We start from the raw sequence: 22,815 nt of genomic DNA on the forward strand, positions 1-22,815 counted from the left end.
TAAATATCACATTATTTGTGTTCAAAATTTGAATGAGGCTTTGGCTGAACGAACAGTGCTGGGCTTTATTTCTGAGAAGTGAAGTGACATTGCAAAAGGTTTTTAAACAACGTTTTTGCAACCTTCACACAAGGTTTCACAGAGTTGTACAAAGACTATTGCGTGAATATGACACGCGGATGCTGTAGAGGAATATTCATGACAGATTTCCTCTGACAACAGGGTGTGTCTCAATACTTACTGAGCTCCCTACCTAGAAAGTATTTTTTTGCGTCATAGAGCTCGATTTATTGTTGGCTATTATCACCTTGTTGGGAGTCGGGTGAGCTCAGTGTGTGTGTATGAGCTGAGCTATACTTCCAACGGGTCTGGTGTCCTACACTGTTGCCTAGGAAGGCGTCTCAGAAGTTTTTGAGACAACAGCCGCTAACTTCCTCTTGGGCAGTAGCCTACAGCGCGAGAGTTTACTGAGACTGAGACACAGAAGCGCATCACTGATGGAGAAACCGGTGTGAAGCGACTTCAGTAATTCTACATCTCGGTCAGCTAGCGAGATCTTGTGAATAAAGAAATATACTTCTCGTGTGGATTGCGACTGAAGTGGTAAGTGCACTTAAAATATTTAATTTTTTTTAGTATCATTTGCATAGTTCGAGTTGTTATTTATTTAATTATATTTTTTCTTCTTCATTATTTATATTTTATGTAATTGTCTTTGTAGTTAAACGATTAAGTTTAAGACCCTGTTCTTTAAAGCTGTTTTTTTTAACGACGTTTCATATGTATCTAAATTAAACAGTAGCCCTAATATTAATATTTTAAATTAATTCAATGTATGTCTTTAATGCTGCTTGTCATACTCTTTATGGTTTTCGTGACTGTTTTTGTCGTTTATCTGTAAACTAGTCTCTTATCTCCTGTGTTAATTTTAGAAAGAGATAGAGAGATACATTTATCTTGTTCACTCAGACTCATGTTTAATCAGATTATTTAATTGGTTATTCTCTTGCTGAACTCTTTACTCGGATTCATTTCTAAAGTATGACACAGTTACTGTGTCAAATCCAGTAGGTTACATGTTTTTTTCTTTATTTATTTAAGCGCAGTCCTGTGTTTGAGGAACCCGCATGTTTCTTTGAAATAACTTCATGCTTTAACTTTAGTTACACTGGTACTTCCATAGTTCACTATAGTTTTACACACAACAATATCAGAGTACACATTTCAATATTTTTCTTCCTCCTTGGTGGATTCAAAAACACTCTTAACGGTTATATTTCACATTTTTCTATTGGTTGCTGGCCCGATAAAGTCAGCAAGCTGTGGTGCTTTCTGACAGTTTGCACATACAGTATGTTTCTGGGAAAGAAAACAAATAACAATGTGAAAGTCCTGACAAGGAAGGTAGAAATTGATACATCCCAAATTTGCATGTGTGGTTAAATGAAAAGAGCTGTAGTTCTGAGTCTCCCTGTTCTCCTGCAGGAAAGGTGGCTCTTGGGCTTTGAGGTACCAAATAATTTTTTGACGGGATGGGCAACACTGTTGAAAGGCAAATCTGAATATTTCCTCCGGGAACGATCAGTTATCGGATTCTGAGTCGGAAGAAGGAAATGTACTTGTGATTAAGCCAGCAATTAAACAGGCTGAGAGGAGACAAACTGAATGAAAGCTTGAAGAGCCACTCTCTTGTGAAAAGAACTTTACACTTTAGTATACCTTTCATTAAAGTACTTATTACAGAAATAATATAATTTAAAATTGTGTTCAGACACTTATTTGCAATTGAATGAAAATTGAATTATAGTTTACATTTATGTGCTATTAGTTGAACTTAAAGGGGACATATGATGCAATTTCAATTTTTCCTTTCTCTTTGGAGTGTTACAAGCTGTTTGTGCATAGATGAGGTCCCTAAAGTTGCAAAGATTAAAGTCTCAAACCTAAAGAGATATTCTTAATAAAAGTTAAAACTCGTCCACACCCTTCTAAAACGGCTTGTTTAAACGCGCCCCCACATGTCTATGTTGCTGTGTGGGACATTTTGCATAACACTGCCCAAATGTTCACTCAAAGAAAGAGGGTGTAATTTTATTCTCACTGTAGTATTGTTGTTGCCTCCGCCATGTTGTTGAGATGCTGTGTGTTTCGTTGTGAAAGAGAAACTACTTTTTTAGGGCTTCTAAAAGAGGACACAACTAGAAACCATTGGTTAAGATGTATTTACAACACTGTTCCAAAACAGTTCGACAAATATTCAGATGTGTTTAGCTTTTACAGAGGACTATTTCCTGAACCTGGTAGAGTAGCCTACAGTGCCAGCTATTTTGTATCTATAAAGTGGGGCAATTCCATCTGCAAAGGACAGTCTGGTGCTTCTGACTCACAGCCTGTAAGTATGTTTTCATATTTAAAGGATTTGCCACTGACTATTCAACACGAGTTTTAAGCAGTGTAGAGTAGTGCTTGTTGTTTGTCATTTCTCCGATCACAAAAGCAAACATGGTTTTATGTTTACGCGGCGTGACATGCAACGCGATGCGTAAAAAACAGTATAAGTTATTATAATCAGTAATTGTGTCCCCACTGTATGCAAGAAATGCCTCGTTGGTAATGGGTTTTATTGTTTTTGTCTCATTGCACCGGGACACGGCATCACAATAAAATGAGGGGCGTAACATTTCCATCACCTGCTTGATGTATTCACCAATCAAAACGCATGGGATATCTGGCCAATCAGAGCACACCTCGCTTCTCAGCACGATGAGCTTTGTAAAAATCTACGAATTTTAGGAAAATGAGGCATAGAGGAGCAACAATAATGTACAGCAGCGGGAAAATAATGTGTTTTAAACTGCATATACACATTGCATTACACCAAATACACAAAATAATGTTCTTTTTTCAGAAATGTCATATGACACCTTTAAGAGTGTGTTTGAAACACTTAAGTAAAGAACTTAAATCTTTATATATTATTTAATTATTCTTTTGTCTTTAAAACATGGTTAAAGTACTAATGACAACGATTTATGATAAATAAAAATTAAGTGCTTTAGTATAGTCAGCACATCAGAATAAGTGTACCTCTGCACTTTTTAAAGTAAAACCTTTAATTTAAGATTATTACACAGCGCATGGTTTAAAATCTAAGAAGCATTGCCATGAAAGTGTACTCTGTAAGTGCCATTTTTTCAGTATTATTATGTTGTTTTCAAGCTCAGTTGATTTAAAATACACTTCTAAATCTCAAGTAGTCTACAAGTTAACATTTCATAAACTTAAGTGCACTTCTTTTTCACAACAACCCATGGTCCGATTAAAGTGTCAAAACTTTTCAAAAAGGATTGGGAATCATAAGCAACCCAAAGCAATAACAAGAACACAGAAAGAGAAAGCAGAACATGGGTGAACGAGCAACGGGAAACACATTTTTAATGTGCCACATATTTCTCAGAATAATTGTGTCTACTCTAGGCTGCAACTTTAGCAGTTCTTAAATTATAATTCAGTGTTCAGCTGAACTCAGCTTTCGTGTATAGACCCTCCAGTGACATTTCCACAATTTCCTTCTTTATCCTAGTTATCTTCAGGACAAACAGACTGGTCATTGATATGATATATGGTGTTTTGGTAGGGTGTTTCTTTTTTTCTTTTTTTTTGTAGGGTCATGCATGGCCAGGTCAACAGAGGATAAGTTAATTATCAAGCATGAAATGAAACATAACCCTGCACCATAAGAGCACATTGCACTCGCATGACAAGAGATGCAAGCTGAAGGTCCTTTGTTCTTTAGCGATAGCCACAGAGCGGCCGAAGAGCCCAGAAACACGCTGTTTCCTCTCAGCTCTCATTCAAAAGTGGGGGAAACGTTGCTTTTTTTTTCTTTCAACAGTCAACCAAGTTGGAACCTATTCATGATGGGAGGCCGTTTTGCACGTTTCGGTTGATTAATTTCTGCTATGCTCTCAGAAATGTGTTAGGGTGTTAAGGCTAGCTGATTTGAATCAACTTTGAACACTAGACCTTAACCAACCACAGTTTCCACTGCGCAGCTTCCGTATGTGCATGTGTGAGCGAGTTAATGACAAAACCACAGGCGAAAGAGAACTGCAGCCTACAACATGGAAGTCAGTACGAGAAACCGGTTATTTTGACTTTCACTACATTTATCGCTCAAGGTTACATTTCCCAAAAGAGTCATAAGCTTAAGTAGATTCTAGCTGCCAATGGGACCAAGGGTCTCTTTCGATCTACACAGACTTACAATGGTTTTGGGAAATCATTTACGTATGACTCATATTATTGCAAATACTAATCTGAAGTATCCTCTTCAGCCCACCACTTAAATCACCACTCAATCGTGTTGTACAGTAGGCCAAAACACGTGGCATTTAACATGACATGGAATACATTTTTTTGTCATGTATAGCACATTACAGTAATTTTTCCATCATAGTCTGTACAATAAATGCTTTTCAAGCATCAACCGTTGTTTAGTGGGAACTCAGAACAGATCCATGGTTTGCATATTTTCTATTTCTGGAAATGTTGTCCTGTTTTTAAACCGACAAGGCCAGCCTGCATTAGTGTCTTGTGTTGTGAACTCTTCAGGCCTCAACATGGGCTGTGTGGGGACCAAACCGGAGCAGGATCCTATCGGGAAATCGATGGGCAATAATGACAGCTCCAACCAGACAGCACATTACACCAAAGACCCCACGGCAGGGTCCAAAGCTGTAAGTAGAAGAATTTAGGAGTTTACGATTCAATTGAAAAGACAGCTTTTGAGGGTTATTCTTGAGTATGATTTCTAGTGGAAAGTGCTGAGTTGATCTAAACCATCAGTATTGGTGGTTTCAGCATATATTGTGACAAATACTGTGCTTCCACTTTCTTATAAACTGAGAGACGGAGTAGTTTCTAAAGTACAGTACGATCATCTTGACTTTGCATACACATAAATATAATTGTATATATAATCAAATATTATATATATATATTATTTTAAATTATACACACACACATACATTCCTGTTTAGATTTACTTAATCTATATTTCAGTTTTAGGAATATTAGCAACATTTCTCATTTTCATTTAAGTTTTCATGCAATATGCATACTGTATTTCATTTCAGCATTATTGAAATGTTTATTTGTTTAAACCGATGTCCTTTATTTGAAAGCCTCAGACGGGTCGGTTTTCATGCACAGAAAAGTGAACTGAAATGTCTAGTTTGGTGTTTTAAATATACTGCGCCTATTTTTTCATCTACAGAACAAAAGCCTCTCCAACCCTACTTCCGGTCCAGAGAGTAAGTGAAATTATCTTTGATGTCTAGTAAATAGGATTTCTAATAAATAGGATGTCTCGTTCAGAAGGAGGTGTTGTAAAATCTTTAAATACTTTTAAAAATATACATTCTCTACAACTCATACGGTTGACCTTGTGAGCAAGAGTAAAATCTTTACAGCGATGTGGATTTAAATGTGTCGGAAACATAAAAAAGTCGCTTGTTTTGAGGTTTAGTGGCGACCTCAGTGTGTTCTGCAGCACAGGCAGCGTATACGCCAGCTATTAGTCTCAACCTTTTAAATGACTGTATAAAAAGTATATGCTCACTTTAAACTCTTTGGAATTGTGATAAGGCCACTGCTTGCTATATTTAAAAAGCAAGTATTGATATGAACTCTATGGTGTGACACCAGTCTGTTTCTTACACAGAAACATAGTGAATGTGTGATCACAGCTCTTGTAAACTAAAGATTTCATTTGCCTTTAGCTTCAGACAACATTGCCATAGCTCTGTATGACTATGAAGCTATGCATGAAGGTGACCTGGGCTTCAGGAAAGGAGAAAGACTCAGAATCCTTCAGGAGTAAGCAGATCTGTCATTCTATATGAGGATATAACACGCAGTATATCGCTTCTTTAATTGATTGATTGACTAATCGATGTGTTTAGGTCAGGGGAATGGTGGAAAGCAGCATCTATCAGCACTGGGGAGGAGGGCTTCATCCCCAGTAACTATGTGGCCAAGGATACTCTGGAAACTGAAGAGTGAGTACATATAGTTTGTGCACATTTGTAGTGATATAATATAATATAATAATATTGCTCATATTTATATGCAATAATATTGTGTATATAATATAATATAATAAATAATATTAAGCAGCTCAGCTGTTTTACATTGATAATAATAAGAATGTCATTTTAGCAACCAATCAGCATATCTGAATGATTTCTGAAGGATCGTGTGACACTGAAGACTGGAGTAATGATGCTGAAAATTCAGCCTTGCATTGCAGAAATAAATAATATTTTAAAATGTTTTTACTGTATTTCTGTTCAAATATACATGGACTCAGTGAGCGTAAGTGACTTTTAAACGGTTCTGAGTTTTAAATGTCATTTTTAATCTATTTATGTATGTGTTTACAGTTGGTTTTTTAAAGGTGTCAGCAGAAAGGATGCAGAGAGACAGCTACTGGCATCTGGAAACAAAACAGGATCTTTTATGATCAGAGACAGTGAGACCACCCAGGGTACGTTCAGCACAGAGTGGGTTTTAGTATGGAAGCATAAGGGTAGCAATATTCAATTTGGGATGTAATATGCAAAATAACAATGCAATATGTAAAATGACAATATATTTCTGTATTTACATTTACATTTTCCAATACATTTGTGCAACGTTTGGTGCAAAATGAAAATGAACATACACCAGTTTTAATATGTAAAATGAATACTACTTTTAACGCTTTATAAGTTGCAAAATTAAAATTAAAATGTATTACAGAAATCGTTAGATATGTATAACATGTTCAAGTAAAAACTGTGGCAAAATTATCATTTAAATGCTATTTTTCTTGAATGCATTAACACCCACAGAAACTTACAATTGCATTTTCATTCAATGTCCCGCAATGTTCAAGCACGGTTTTTGCTTGAACATATTAGACATATCAAATAATTTCTGTAATACATTTTCATTTTCATTTTGCAACTTATAAAGCGTTAAAATTAGTATTCATTTTACATATTAAAATTGGTGTATGAAATAGAAAATGAAAATTGTGTAATGGAATTTTCATTTTGCACCAAACGTTGCACAAATGTATTGGAAAATGTAAATGTAAATACAGAAATGCAAATGTAGAAATGTAAAATGTCATTTTACATAATGCATAGTCATTTTGCATATTACATCCCAAATTGAATATTGCTACCCATATGCTTCCATATTTTAGACAAGGAGCGTGATGCTGAAGAATTAGCAGTGCTGATTTTTAACTTCTGAAACATTTTAACTTCAACTGCACATCTACCAGATCCTTATCTGCTCTTCAAAACATCTGTGTCTCCCCCTCAGGAAGCTACTCTCTGTCTGTCAGAGACTCCGACCCAACAGGAGACACTGTGAAGCATTATAAGATCCGCACGCTGGATAATGGCGGTTTCTATATTTCCCCACGCATCACCTTCAACACCCTGCAGGATCTGGTCAGCCACTACAAGAGTAAGTACAGAATGAAAAGATCTGGACTTATTTAATCGAATAATACATGTATTTTTAGTCGTTAATGTTTGAGGAGAATTTTACAAAGCCTTTTCATGAAGGATTGCTCACCACGCAATTTGGTTTAGAATTAACAATATGTAAAAATGCACATCTACAGAGCAAAGCGATGGGCTGTGCCAGTCTCTCACTGTTCCCTGTCTGAGTCCCAAACCTGAGAAACCTTGGGAGAAAGATGCCTGGGAGATCCCACGTGAGTCCCTCAAACTGGACAAACGTCTGGGAGCAGGCCAGTTTGGAGAGGTCTGGATGGGTAAGAAACATGCTGCTGGCTCTAATATGTATTTCTTATGTGTCTATATTGCTTTAATAACAATGAAAGTGCATGAGACAAAATGTAAGCAATTTATATATAAATCACAATGACACTGTTATTCAAACACAAATGATTATTACAGGGATATATCTTTAATTGTTACAAACCTAAACGAAAACGCTGTACCCAGAAAACCTGACCTGATCTTGAACCTGATCTGAAACTTGGGTTTTCCGTTTCCTGTCACGGTTTGGACAGGGAGCAGACACTAATGATGATATAGTGAACACTTTTGACTCATCTCTGTTTGCTTCACAGCAATATACAACAAGCACACAAAAGTGGCAGTGAAGACTATGAAGCCTGGCACTATGTCTGTTGAAGCTTTCCTAATGGAGGCCAACTTAATGAAATCCCTCCAGCACGACAAACTGGTCCGTCTCAACGCTGTGGTCACCAAAGAGGAGCCCATATACATCATTACAGAGTTCATGGAGAAAGGTGTGTGTGACTCCAGACTCCAATGTGCAGGACATGGCTCTATACATCTTTGGTATTAATCTGTTTGTGTGCATGTGTTTTACAGGCAGTTTACTGGACTTCATTAAAACCGATGAAGGCAATCGTCTCCAGTTGCCCAAACTGATCGACTTCTCAGCACAGGTGAGATGGTTTGAAGATCTCATTTGTTCAGTTCACGTGCTTTCCTCTTACATATAGAGTCACGCGTTCCCTTGATGTAGACGACAGGTTTGTCTTTGTAGATTTTAATATTCAAATGTGATAACTGACATACAGTAATATTTGTGTACAGAGGTGTGTGTGTCTGTGTGTGAGAGAGAGGGGGTGGGGTGAGTGTGAGAAGGGGTGGAGTCCACCTTTAACATGAAAATCTAATGCTTTTATTTTTTGTCACTGTTAATCCACGATAACAGCAGTTTGTTCTCTCTATTGTCCAAGTGATTCTTTAAAAAAGTGGTCAAAAGTAAGAAATAATTATATTTTAAATGTTTTAAAAGAAGTCTCTAATGCTCGCCAGGACTGCACTATTAAGCTTTGAAACTGTTTTCAATATGTTTTAACGTTTTCAGTAATGATGCTGAAAATTCAGCTCTGCATCACTGGTGTAAATTACATTCTAAATATATTCAAACAGACAACCGCTATTTCAAAGTGCATATATTTTGTTATATATATTTTGTATATAATATTACATTTGTACTGTATTTTTGATCAAATAAATGCAGCTGAGCATAAGAAACATCCTTAAAAAAAAAAAAAAACATTTATTCCAAAGTTTTGACCACTAGTATACATTCAGAATCAGGTAATATGGCAGTTATACAAAAAGATTTACGAGAAATATAAGGGAAATAGGACATATTGTCACTGATGTTTCATTCAAGTGAGGAGTTTGAATATGAAAGTGTGTGACTGTTTTAAAAAAAGGGTGTGACATTGAGTTGGAAAGAGGAAGAGAATTGCAAGCACTTAACAAGACAGACGTGAATGTGCCCTGACTGATAAGAGGATTCACACACACACACACCACACCATTATAGCTCACTAGCTGTGGCTGTCTAACCTCTCACTGTCAGTGACACAAATCCGGTAAAGTACATCATTAAAAGTAACTAAAATATGATTCCTTTTCCTGACTTCAGATAGCAGAAGGCATGGCTTACATTGAGCAGAAAAACTACATTCACAGAGACCTTCGTGCTGCCAACATCCTGGTCAACAAGAGTTTAGTGTGTAAGATCGCTGATTTCGGACTGGCCCGTATCATAGAGGACAACGAATACACTGCCAGAGAAGGTTAGTCTGTGAAACAGCCAGCAATAATATAGAGAAACCGAATTAATAGAAGTTGGTCAGCTGTGGATAAATGCATGTTTCTTTATAGGTCATTATCAGTGGAAGTCATGTTAATATATTTTTGTGACCTCAGGTGCAAAGTTCCCTATAAAATGGACCGCTCCAGAGGCCATAAACTTCGGCTCCTTCACCATTAAATCAGATGTCTGGTCTTTTGGCATTCTGTGCACTGAAATCATTAGTTATGGTCGCACACCATATCCAGGTTAGTTGTCACCACAGTGCACTTTAAATATGTTAAATGGGTCATTCTCTGCAAACTGTGGGACTTGAACCTACTTTTTAGTATGAATTCTGAGCTATTTTTATTGGTTTCACTTTGTCTTCAAGCATTTTAGACTGCTAAACTCAACAAGTTAACTGAAAATTTTAATCATTATGACAAAATTTAAATCATTATCATTATCATCACTGCCTTATCAATTATTTAAGTAAAAAAAAAAAATCTGAGTAATGTGAATTTCTACTAAAAGTCTTCAAAAAGTAAATTGTTTGGCATTGAATTCAACTTTAAACTTTGCTCAGCTAAAATTCATTATAAGACACAACAAATAAACCTAAACACTTCTTATAATTAACTACTAGCAATAAGAAATAGTTTCAGTTCTCCTTAGTTGAGTTCACATAACTTAGTGCAGTGAACTTTCAGCAAGAATCGAGTGAAACCCAGTCACGTTATGCTACTGAATAGAAAATGAATATGAAATAGAAATCAGTTTAATGCATCCTTGTTGAATAAAGCTGTTATTGTCTTACCAACCTCAAACTTTTGAACGGTATTACATTGAAAACATTTCTCTTTTTAGTTTTACAGTGTATTTTTACATCTTTGCTTTTCATACGAATAGCAGCTAATCTGCGTGTGTCTATTCATCATCAATACATTCACAGAATAAGAAAAGCATTGTTGTTATACTGTAACATTTGCCTTTTAAAAATAATAGATATTTCCGTCATCATATATTCGAGGGAATGACCTAATACAATTAAAACAAACAGACGTAAGTTTCAGTCTTTATCGTGTCCGATGCAGTAATATTAGCTATGTTCTCGGTATATTGAGTCTGGAGTGAGAAAATATTATATATTTTTCAATATGAAATTTCAACAATAACCTTATACAAAAAAACTATTAAATTGTTAAGCTGAAATTGCACAATTCCCAGAGAATGACACAAAACTACATTTGTACTAAGTGCAGATGCTCAAACTGTGTACGGTGTGTTTAGGTATGACAAATCCCGAGGTGATCCGTGCCCTGGAGAAAGGTTACCGTATGCAGCGTCTGGACTCCTGCCCTCAAGAGCTCTATGACATCATGCTGGAGTGCTGGAAGAACAAGCCAGAGGACAGGCCCACCTTTGAGTACCTGCAGAGTATACTGGAGGACTTTTACACTGCCACAGAGAGCCAGTATCAGCAACAGCCTTGAGACACACACACACACACACTTTGACATGACTTTGATTTTGCATAAATCCCTTCTATCAGGAACTGTCAAAGAAATGCCCCCAATACATATGCAACCCGCCAACCTGTTGACTTTATACGTGTGTAGTGAAATCAAGTGTGAACAGTTATAGTGTGTTATTTAATGACATGTAGCTGAATACAATTTCAAGATCTCGGTAATAGCAGTTTTATTCCTATCATGCAGAGCCCTTTGCCTTACACTGAGTGTTGCACAATAGAAGCTATATCATAATATAATTGTATTCTAAAATGTTAGAAACAATATTTCTTTTTTTTATTTGACAACTTCTCTGATGTATTTGTACAGACCTGATGACAGATGTGTTTTAGAGCTAATCGTGTGTGCATGTGAATTGTAATTGAGAGTGCACATAGGAGCATTAAAATAAATTGTGGTTTTGATTGCTTATGAGAGGATTATTTCTAAAACTTCAGCCTACATTAGGTTTCAAAGATCTTATTATCAAACGTATATTTAATCTGAAAACAAATTAACATTTTAAGAAGAAGAAAAAAAAGCATCTGTACCTAAGGTAGTCATAAATATTTCTTGAAGTCTGTGGGTTGTTATTTTTATGCTATTGTAAATGTATTCGGTTTTTATCACTTTTTTCGGAATTTCGGGTTTGGTACTTTTCAAAGCCTGAAGCTTTTGCTCAATGGATATGTATCTTTGGATAAGAATGTATCTTTATGAATTTTTGTGCAATAATAGTAAAGGATTTATGTGACATTCTTTTCTTTTTTTCTTAAAAAACTTTATTAACTTTAGATGTGGCTTCAGGAAACATGATGTTGATTATATGCAGCTGATTTTCAATACACTTTTCAATGATGTAAAGTATTTTCCAAAGAGTTGCCTGTAAATGTATGTAGTGTGTATGTATGTTGTTAAAATCTCTATAAAACAAATAAATTAATTTTAATTTGGAGTTGTGTGAAGGAAAATAATCTCATTCACACTCATTCTCATAATAGTGCTACAAACTAGTTCAATTATTTTATTGAAGCATTTATTAAACCACGGAAATCACCACATTATTAAGACATAACTAACACTCATGTTAGCAATCTTATTATTTATACATGGGTATACATCCCTTTTTTCTTTTTCCTTTTTTTTTTTTTTTTTTTTTTGCTTTGCAGCCTGAAAAAAAGAAGGACACAGTTTTGCTTTGTGATCAGCTGTGGTCATTTTGATTAGTTCAGCATTAAAATAGCTTTCCTGAAGCTTTTAAGTCCTTGTAACTGCAACTGAAGCAAACAATCAACTGTGGGAGGCAAGACACTGTCAAAAGTCAGAAAAAAAAACACAGAAAAAAACCCTCCCTGGATCAGGACGCCGCTCCAACCTGGATGAAAGAGCCAGGGACCTTAAGTAGAGCAGATTCAGTGCTATGTAAATTCCTAAAGCCAGACTGGAATGCATCTAATATACCAAAATCATTCAAATATAAACAAATATAATAAAATACAATTGTGAGTAAGCCACTGTCTCTAAAATCTTGGAAGTAAAAATCGATTTAGAAATAGGTCTAAACGTATTATATAGTATACTGTGTGATCCAGATGAGGAACAACAATATCACAAATTCTCCAGAAATGTTGCTTATATGGGAGTTGCAAGAAAAAAGCCACTCCTCAAGAAAGGCCACATGCAGTCATGAGTGAGTTTTGCCAAAACACACCTTTAAGATTCTGAGGCAGATGATACTAAAATCGAATTATCTGGCCTCGACACCAAATGACATGTCTGACGGAAATCCAATCCAGCTCACCATCCAAATGACAGCATTCCTACAGTGAAGCATGGAGGTGGTGATATCCTGTTATGAGCTGTTTCTCTGCAGCAGGGATTGGAGCAATAGTCAGGATTGCAGAAAAAAATGGATGGGGGAAAAATCCTGTTCAATTATTGAGGAAAATCTGCTGCCCTCTGTCAGAACATTGTGAAAGGGAAGAAGGTTTCCCTTTCAACATGACAATGACTCAAAGCACACAGCAAAACTGAGTTCACAGGGGTTGAAGGAGAAAAAGGTAAATGTCTTTGCATGGTCTCATCAGAGCCTAGACTTAAACCCCACTGAAATCTGTGGAATGACTTAAAGACTGCAGTCCACAAACACTCACCATCAGACTGAACTGAACTTGAGCAATTCTGCAAAGAAGAGTGAGCAAATATTGTCGAGTCTAGATCTGCAAAGTTAGTAGAGACAGAGACATATCCTAAAAGACTGAAGGCTATAATCTAGCTCAAAGATGTTCAACAAAATACTGACACATGGGTGATCCTTGTGCTCAGGGATTATATATTTAATATAATTTAGTAATATTTTATAGTTCAGTGTAATGATATATGTTCGCAAAGACATAGATTCATGCAGAAATGTTTTCCTCTTGCTGTAATGTGTTTTCCTATGACACATTATATATTTTTTAATAAGAATTTAAGTATTAATGTGGCCAAAAATAGTTTGTGATCCATTCATTATTAAGGTTGCTATTACTAATAATGAAGAATTAAAGGCCAGAGTGTATTAAACCAATATAATATACGGTAACTACATATATTGATAAATAGGAATTCCGTTTTAAAACGCTGGAACATCCGCATCTGTTGCTTTTTTGTCACTATCTTTTTTGCCTTGACTTCCTCGTGAGTTTTGTGAGATGACTCACTGACATCCTTCCTGTGACGTCTGTGATGACACGTGTAGTCAAGATGGCGGCGGCGCTGGTGAGTACCGACGCTAAAGTGTCTTCTGTTTGTTTGTTTCACAAAAGGTTTAATTTCACACTGCCGGAGATGACCCAATTTAAACCGGTTTGTTTTGTTCTGCTCATTGTAAGTGTGTCATTTGATGTGTTTGGCTATGTCCGCGCAGTGGATGCCGATTAAAAAAAACAGACGGCTAGCATAAACACTTAGCAGGGAGCTAATTATCGAGTGTTTGCTTCTAGTGAGAGCGAGTTTAAATCCTGATCTAATCTAAAACCTTAGTCATATGAAGCAGGCACTTCTCTTATTTTAACAGAAGCGACTGTGTTTGATAGGAAACGGCATCGCTTGATTGAGTCTGTATCTGCTCTGTCAGTCATTGAAATGCGTTTGCGTTGCTTTAGCATTCACTGCCTCACGAAATAAAGGAAGCTGGTGAAATAAAGTCAACAAATCACACTTGCTGGATGAATTCCCTTCATAGTTTATTAATATGTGTTACTCCTGCTGGCTGGCAGTGTTGGCAGTGTTCTGATTGTGTTCACTGACACTTGTCGACAGTTGATTAAAGTTCCGGTTTAATCTGAAGAGTTTGGATGCCATTTATGTCATATTGTATAAAATAATGTGTCGTTATTGCAAAACAACCCCGTCAGGTTGATTAGCATGCCGACACGAAACTAAATGCACATTTTCCAGCATAATTAAACGACAACTTATCAGTAAATAAATTCCAATTCTGTATTGATTTAAGTGTAAATGTTTTTTATCGTGTGAGGAGAAAAGTGAGTGAAAAGTGTGATGTCGGCAGGAAACGAAAATTCACACTATGACATGATTCATCCACCTATGTTACCTGTAATTTTTGACTTTGTTACTTTAAATCAAATTGTCATAACTGTGTAATGTCTCAATCCAATAATAAGGATGTTTCTCTCTAGTGACATCTGCTGAATTCAATCATTCGGTCTGCTTAAGTCCCGCCTCTTTCTTACAGCAACACCCACATCTCATAATTTAAATCAACAGTCCATGCATAAAATATATTTATTTCAGTAATCTGTTTCACTCATACATATGCCACAGAAGAGAAGATCTGTCGCTACTTCTGTTTCATGGCGACTTTAATTATTACACAATTATAACTCCACTCCACAGTACTCTCATACTCTGAACACAGAAAAGTGAGTGAGATAAAGACAATGAAAAAATCACAGTGCTGTGTTATTATTGTAATCGTTTGCCTGGATATGTATCATTTATCACCTGGTTGTGTTATAGAGGGCATTCAGTCCGGCAGCAGAGCTCAGTATTACCATCATTAAAAGTAACATTACCATCATCAACTGACCATTGTTCAGTGTTTAACAACAATAATGAATGCGTTTATTTGAAGTGTTAACTGTATATGTGCTTTTTGGTTCTGCAATAAGATTACAGATGAGTAAGTAAAGATATTTGTCTTTGTGTGTCTTTTTTTGTCTTTGTAGGAGATGTGGGCACTGTTATTGGTGTCCACGCTGCCTTTAGTAGCACCCTTTTATGTGCCAGGGGTTGCACCTATGAATTTCCGCCAGAACAGCCCGGTTGAAATAAAGGTGAAGCCTCTCTTTTTTTTCTTTTAAGAATTTGAGTTGGGATTTGCCTGTGGCTTAATTATTTTTAACTTTAAAAATTCTAAAAAAAACACGACACGGCAGGTCCTAGGGCCATTTGCTTGTGTATTGACCACTTGTTTTCCACAGACATGTCTTTCCAATCTTTATTGATCTGGATAGAGGCCACAGTGTTTGACACATCTTTATCATTCATCCCACAGATTCTTTCTCCACAGGTTTCTAGATTTGTGTATTGTGGTGTTTCTAATATTGACCTGTTTTTAATTACCAGGCTGTAAAACTGACCAGCTCTAGAACACAGTTGCCCTACGAGTACTATTCACTTCCCTTCTGTAAGCCTGAGAGCATCTTCTACAAGGCAGAGAACCTCGGTAAGGATCATGTGTCATTTCACTGCAGTCACGTGTCTGAAGCATTTAAAGGGATAGTGTAGTTCATCCAAAAGTGAAAATAACCCTAACCCATGATTTCATAATTACCTACGTCATCTGCTGGGGATCACAACTTTTTTGGGAATGCATATCCAAATTTTCTGAATGGAACACTTTTTATGATGGATGCATCATTTTATTGGACTATTGAATTTCAACACCCATTCAATTCCATTATAAAGCTTGGAAGAGCCAGGACATTTATATATATGTATATATATAACTCATAAGTCATATACACCTAGGATTGGCTTGAGGGTAAGGAAATCATGGAGTAATTTTCAGTTTTGGGTTAACTGTCCCTTTAAGCATAGATATGTTTAAAAACATTGCTTGCAGTGAGAAGGTTGACATATTACTGTGACGCGCTTCTCATTTTGGTAATGATGATATGTGATCAGGTGAGGTGTTGCGAGGAGACCGTATCGTAAACACACTGTACACTGTTCTCATGAACCTGGACAAGAAGTGTGAGGTGTTGTGTAAAAAGCCTGATGATCCCATCAAACTCAGCGTGGAGGAGAGCAAGCTGCTGGCCGAGCGCATCCAAGAAGAGTACTATGTCCACCTGTGAGTCCCTCCTCTACTCCCAACACTCCCCGGCCTCAATGATGAAACATGAGCAGAGCTTTGTGCTTAATTATGAGACACATTCAATGATATGCATCAGTTTGCTTGTTCCTTCTGCTAGTGTTTCATGAACGAAGCCCAATACGAATTGCTGACTTTTCCTGAAAAGTATTTTTCTATCAATCAAAACATGTCTAAAGTTAAAATTCAAACGCACAAGCGCCACAACACAACTCATTTCTACAAGCTCTAATGAAAATGGAAATACGCTTTTAGACCAGACTGATTTGCATGAACGTTGTCATTTAAAAAAAAAAAATAAACATTTAAGTTCCAAAAGTATGTCCAGAATGAAATTGGTTTTATTCAATGTTGTCAGTAGTTTTGGATTAATATGTTCTGCATATGAACAGTATTGCAGATAACCTCCCTGTGGCCACACGGCTGGAGCTTTACCCAAACAAAGAGGAAGGAATAGAAGAGGAACAGAAGAAGGACACACAGAAGGATATCCAGTTTGAGCATGGCTACAGGCTCGGCTTCACCGAAAACAACAAGGTAGTCCTGAAGAGCATCTTTTTCCATTAGCAGAATTTCATGCCAGTCTAGTAGACTTCTAATATTGCATGTTTGATTGACATGCTGTCTCGCTCTGCCCTTGTAGTTCTACTTGCACAACCATCTGTCATTCATCCTGTACTACCACAAAGAAAAGCTGGAGGAGGATGTCGAGCACAATTACAGAGTTGTACGATTCGAGGTGATGCCAAAGAGTGTAAAATATGAAGGTAAGTCACCAGCAAAGCAATGAGATGTCAAATTCAAATAGCACGAAACGTCTTGATAGATGGGGTGACAACAGAAAATGGCAATTTTAAATGTAGATAGATATAGACACTATATTTTAACAATGGTATGTTTATTTATGTGTGTGTGTTGTGTGTGTGTGCATATGCATATATATTTAGCACTGGTTTTCAGTTTATTTACTACAATTTTGTTTGTTCTTCCTTCACTCGTGTGTGCTAGATATCAAAGCAGACGATCGAAACACATGCACGTTACCTGAAATGGTCGCCCCTGTCCCTCAGGAGATCGACCCGACTAAAGAGAACAAAATTCTCTTCACCTACTCCGTGCACTGGGAGGTGAGACACGTCGCCGCCTCCATCAAGAATACTGCCTGTGCCTCGCTTATTCTTGTTCGTCTCATAAAGGGCTGCTCTGTCCTTCATTGCAGGAGAGCGAGGTGAAATGGGCGTCTCGCTGGGACACGTACCTCACCATGAGCGACGTGCAGATCCACTGGTTCTCCATCGTTAACTCCGTAGTCGTGGTGTTCTTTCTGTCAGGTGAGGCCGATTTTCATCTTCATTCTCGTTTTTACTGTTTACTTCGAAGCACTTTTCGATTTGTACTGGTGTTTCGGCATTTAAGAAAATGCTTGTCTGCAGGCATCCTGAGTATGATCATCATAAGGACGCTGAGGAAGGACATCGCCAACTACAATAGAGAAGATGACATCGTGAGATGCTGCATTCTGATTGGTTACTTTGCCTTCTGATTCTTATCTCTTACATCACGTTATCTCAGTGCCTTTTCTCTCTGTTTGTCACCAATAGGAAGACACAATGGAGGAATCTGGTTGGAAGAACGTCCATGGTGACGTATTCCGCCCTCCTCAGTATCCCTTGATTCTTAGTTCCCTGTTGGGATCTGGCATCCAGCTCTTCTGCATGATTCTTATTGTTATCTGTGAGTGTTATGCTAATATTTTTGTTTTAGCTTATTGCTCATGGCCAGGCCTGTATGGGAACTGCAGAAAACATTTTCTTTTTGCTTGTCGAGTGTTCATTCATTAAACATTTCTAATATATGACTCATAGATATGATGAAACTCTGCTTGTGTGTTTTGTAGTTGTGGCGATGCTTGGGATGTTGTCTCCATCCAGTCGAGGAGCTCTGATGACAACGTCCTGCTTCCTCTTCATGTTTATGGGGTAAATGCACAATAAAAAACACCATGTACTTCCAGGTTTAGCTTTTTCAAAGGTGGCCATATTTAAACTCTGTCCATGTGTCTCGTCCTGCAGTCTGTTCGGAGGATTCTTTGCAGGAAGACTTTACCGCACTCTTAAAGGCCACAGATGGAAGAAGGGTGCTTTCTGTGTGAGTACAAACTAATTTTGCATTTGTGGCATGAAAATAAACAAGATTATCTGGCTGAAAGAATAAGGAAATCTAATAACATTTATGTGTGTGTGTCTTTTCCTAGACTGCAACCCTGTACCCAGCTGTCGTCTTTAGCATCTGTTTTGTTTTGAACTGTTTCATCTGGGGAGAACACTCTTCTGGAGCTGTAGGTATCTGGACAAACTGATGCAATTAGAAATTTAGCCAGAAATGTTATGTAAGGCTATTTATGTGTTTGTTTGGTTTTTAAATAATAATGGTGCAGTTAATTAAAATTATTAAGGAAACTAAAACAGTTCAGCTGTTTGGAGATACGCTACTGTTCAAAAGATTGGGGGCGGTAATTTTTAATTTGTTTATGTTTTGGAAACAAATCTAAAAATATGGTTAAATCAGAAATATTGTGAAATGTGATTAGAATTTAAAATACTATTTTCTACTTGAATACATTTTAAAATTAATTTTTTCCTGTGTTTGCAAAGCAGAATTTTTAGCACCCATTACTTCAGTCTTTAGTGTGCATGATCCTATATGCTAAAAAAAACTATTTTAGGTGTTAAAATAACAGCATTTAATTGAATAAAAAGTTGTAACAATGTAGTTTTTATTTTTGATCACTTTTGATCAATTTAATGCATTCTTGCTAAATAAGTGTTCATTTCTTAATTTTAATTTCAAGCAAAAAACTAATCTTTCTGACTTTTAATTTCTAGTAGTATGTCAGAAATCACTTGCAATGATGGATTCACTGTTTTACTCCATAAAAAGTCATTAGACTTCGATTAGATTTTAAAGGACAATTCATACTCTGTGTGATCCATTAGAAGAACAGCCATGTGTTTCAGACCGAAACTAGTCAAGTTGTCTGCTTCATCAACTAACTCTTACTCCGCCTGGATGTTCTTGCTGACGACCATCTCTCATTTGCGCATATTTCAGGTTCCTTTCACTACAATGCTGGCTCTGTTGTGTATGTGGTTTGGCATTTCTATGCCTCTCGTGTACCTGGGCTACTATTTCGGTTTCCGGAAACAGCCGTATGATAATCCAGTTCGTACCAATCAGATTCCCCGCCAGGTCCCTGAGCAGCGCTGGTACATGAACAAGTTTGTTGGGTATGTGGTTCTCTTTGTGTAGTCTGTGAATAGTTGATTCAGCAGTTTTAACGGTGCATGTTTGATGTGATTGTATTGATCTCTGTCTTTTAGTATCCTGATGGCGGGAATCCTGCCATTTGGCGCCATGTTTATTGAGCTCTTCTTCATCTTTAGTGTAAGTCGAATAATTTATATAGTGCATAGATCTGGTAGATGTCATATATTGATGTTGTGAATATGTAAGCTCACTGATGTGCGTTATACTTTCATATAGGCTATCTGGGAAAACCAGTTTTATTACCTGTTTGGCTTCCTCTTCCTCGTCTTCATCATCCTTGTGGTTTCCTGCTCTCAAATCAGCATCGTGATGGTGTACTTCCAGCTTTGTGCAGAGGTGGGTATATTGTCATGAGTTGTTAAGGAATTGCAACAGTAAATATTTGCAGTTACGTGTACAGGTATACATTAAACACCACAAGTTTAATACAATTAAAATATAGTTACAACACTTCCACTCTCAAAACTTCTCCGGACAACATTTAGACCCTTTTGTGTGCCAAAATGCTGCTCAGTTTCATTTATTTGGTTCCTGTTTTACCTGTTGACCTCTATAATCTTTGACACAAAGTCCACACAAATACACTCACTCAGGCAGAAGATAAACAGGCAAATATTAAGAGTTATGATAACAAAAGCAAAGGTCACTTTATTTGAATGAACAGCGAGCATGCTAAACCACCTCTAAAATAGAGGCGATGTGCACTCAGTATGGTACAGCTTGACCAGAGCTGTCAGTAGACACTGAATAAACATCTGTCAATCATTGTGGCTCCTCCCCCTACAGGACTATCAGTGGTGGTGGAGGACATTTCTCGTGTCTGGAGGTTCTGCCTTTTATGTCCTAGTCTACGCTGTTTTCTATTTTGTCAACAAGGTAACTATCTTTACCTCAGCTTGTTACAATAGACCTGTTTTATGTACTGTGTTTGTAATGGCGGGGTGTACGCCATTTAAGTTTGGCTTAAATTAACTAAAATAAGTCACTTTTTTTTTTTCTTTTTGCATTGCACAAGCAATGACATTTCACATTTATAATTTTGAGTATCTACATTGATGCTAAACAAAAAAAAAGCAAAAAAAAAACTACTGATGGATATAGCATCAATTAAAATAGTTCGAAATTTTTCTAGGATGTAAATGATCCAGATTTACATGACTAGTCTTATTTTTTTATCCAATAAAATGTATCTCTGTTTTGATGGACTCTTTCTTTTTTTTTTTTTTTTTCAGCTGGACATTGTGGAGTTCATTCCCTCTCTGTTGTATTTTGGCTACACAACCCTGATGGTTTTGTCTTTCTGGCTTCTAACGGGAACGATTGGCTTCTACGCCGCTTACGTGTTCATACGGAAAATTTATGCCGCGGTCAAAATCGACTGAAATATTTCTTTCAGTTTTTGTTTCCTTTTTTTTTCTGTTTTTGTGAAGCAAGCACTGACGTGTGTGAATTGCTGGCATGAGGCACAGCAGCGCCCCCCATGGACTGGAGGATGAATGGAGATGTGTTTTGTATACCGCTATCAAAACCTTTCTCTTCTGCTCCCTCTGCCTCAGCAAAGATGTAAAGAAACCACATGAACAGTTCCATTTTTAATGTCTGTATATCTTCTTGCACACACAACATGGGCCAAAGTGTGTCAATTGACAGTTTTTCTTTGTTTTGGTGGGGATGTTGGATTTTTGGGCTGGGTCTCATGGTTTTGAAGACTTTGAGGGTTAGTTGCATATATAATTTTACAAATTAACATTTTGTGTCCTTTTAATATAACATTTGATTTCAGCTTGTTTCTGTCTTTGATTCAGAACCGAGTTCTTGAATGCTTGTCTTGTTGAGGGGTGTGTGTGTGTGTGTGAATGTGTGGTCACGCTGTGGTCATTATATTTTGGCGTGGAATGAAATTATGGGCAAGGATAAGGCAAGGTTATAAAAAAGATTAAAAAGTAGATTTCCTTCTGTTTCCTTGTGCTTGCTGGTCATTGGACCTAAAAGACTCTTATCATGATGCAGTATTGCTTTGATCGTTTGTTTTTGCCATTATGTAAAAAAAAATTCTACATAACACACGTTTGATATTCCATATTAGAAAAGCCATTGTTATATCATATATATGAACTATTGCTGTAGCCAAAAACATGTATTTTGGTAGATTTACCCCAAGATTCAAGGGTTTCAACACCAAATGTGTGCAGTGCCCAGTAGGAAGTGATCTATTTGCTTACATCTATGGTACTTCAAAGATATTAATTTAACATGGTTATTATTTTAGCTCTCTCAAAACACAAGACACGATATTTGGATCCCAATTTGGACTAATGTGAAGCAGCTGCAGGATTCAGTAGTTTAAAACACTATAGCAAAATCTTCTTCTACGTTTGAAACGGTCTGGATTCTTCATCTGTCATCCTCACAGGTGACTTTACGAATAAATGCAAGAACTTCAGAAAATATTTTCTCCAGATGTACTTTATTCTGCCTGTTGCGTTGGGTCAATTGGTCTGTGTATGTTTGTGGTGTAAATGCAGTGCTTTATATGGTTGCATTTTATGGTTTTATTTGTGGAGCTGTTTGTCCCTTTATGTCTTTGTTTTAGGCAAAAGCATGTTATTTTCTTTTCTTTATGAATCTTTCTTTCCCTTTCTCTTTCAAGAATGTCCATTCATAATGTATAAAACAATAAAGGTGCCAATATGTTGACATTTGAAACACCGTCCAGCTTTTGCATGAACATTTTCTCCAATTCGGCCGTTCTGGGAGCGATTTCTCAGAGGAGTAGGAAGTCCAAGCCTTGGCTGTTCTTGGAATACAAGACAAGATTGTAAAACCTCAAATTCCTCCAGATTTAAGTCATTTTCACATGAGAAATGATGGTGCGTTATGTATTGTTGGTGGGCATTTTGGGCCTAACACAACTGAGATGTGAAAGTATAGGTTTGA

General features: G+C 36.8%; 2 protein-coding genes across 3 annotated transcripts; both read left to right on the forward strand.

The window, feature by feature from the left end:
• Positions 1-304: 304 nt before the first annotated feature.
• Positions 305-11,935, forward strand: LOC113078068 (tyrosine-protein kinase HCK-like). The gene is made up of 13 exons (XM_026250359.1): positions 305-603; positions 4,615-4,739; positions 5,279-5,315; positions 5,784-5,880; positions 5,967-6,062; positions 6,447-6,550; positions 7,378-7,524; positions 7,685-7,837; positions 8,159-8,341; positions 8,427-8,503; positions 9,505-9,658; positions 9,792-9,923; positions 10,948-11,935. The coding sequence occupies exons 2-13, from the start codon at positions 4,623-4,625 to the stop codon at positions 11,148-11,150; spliced, it is 1,500 nt and encodes a 499-aa protein (XP_026106144.1). The 5' UTR covers positions 305-603; positions 4,615-4,622; the 3' UTR covers positions 11,151-11,935.
• Positions 11,936-13,830: 1,895 nt separating this feature from the next.
• On the forward strand, positions 13,831-22,575 carry LOC113078059 (transmembrane 9 superfamily member 4-like). 2 transcript variants are annotated; one of them, XM_026250339.1, is made up of 18 exons: positions 13,831-13,928; positions 15,401-15,508; positions 15,801-15,900; positions 16,362-16,530; positions 16,944-17,088; positions 17,195-17,318; positions 17,560-17,678; positions 17,771-17,882; positions 17,985-18,055; positions 18,153-18,285; positions 18,449-18,530; positions 18,624-18,699; positions 18,806-18,889; positions 19,663-19,838; positions 19,932-19,995; positions 20,095-20,214; positions 20,665-20,754; positions 21,111-22,575. In XM_026250339.1, exons 1-18 carry the CDS (start codon positions 13,896-13,898, stop codon positions 21,258-21,260), a joined length of 1,956 nt encoding a protein of 651 aa, XP_026106124.1. In that variant the 5' UTR covers positions 13,831-13,895; the 3' UTR covers positions 21,261-22,575. The 2 variants fall into 2 exon arrangements, with proteins under 2 accessions (XP_026106124.1, XP_026106123.1); XM_026250338.1 differs by having other exon boundaries at positions 13,899-14,015.
• The last annotated feature ends 240 nt before the right edge of the window (positions 22,576-22,815 follow it).

The sequence above is a fragment of the Carassius auratus genome, unplaced genomic scaffold, assembly GCF_003368295.1.
Source record: "Carassius auratus strain Wakin unplaced genomic scaffold, ASM336829v1 scaf_tig00024134, whole genome shotgun sequence".
Taxonomy (NCBI): domain Eukaryota; kingdom Metazoa; phylum Chordata; class Actinopteri; order Cypriniformes; family Cyprinidae; genus Carassius; species Carassius auratus.

Coding starts and splice junctions, on each gene's coding strand:
- LOC113078068 (XM_026250359.1), top strand. CDS start 4,623: ATGGGCTGTGTGGGGACCAAACCGGAGCAGGATCCTATCGGGAAATCG. Junction 4,740..5,278: donor CCACGGCAGGGTCCAAAGCT/GTAAGTAGAAGA, acceptor TTTCATCTACAG/AACAAAAGCCTCTCCAACCC. Junction 9,659..9,791: donor CGAATACACTGCCAGAGAAG/GTTAGTCTGTGA, acceptor TTGTGACCTCAG/GTGCAAAGTTCCCTATAAAA.
- LOC113078059 (XM_026250338.1), top strand. CDS start 13,914: ATGGCGGCGGCGCTGGTGAGTACCGACGCTAAAGTGTCTTCTGTTTGT. Junction 15,509..15,800: donor ACAGCCCGGTTGAAATAAAG/GTGAAGCCTCTC, acceptor TTTAATTACCAG/GCTGTAAAACTGACCAGCTC. Junction 17,883..17,984: donor CGTGGTGTTCTTTCTGTCAG/GTGAGGCCGATT, acceptor GCTTGTCTGCAG/GCATCCTGAGTATGATCATC.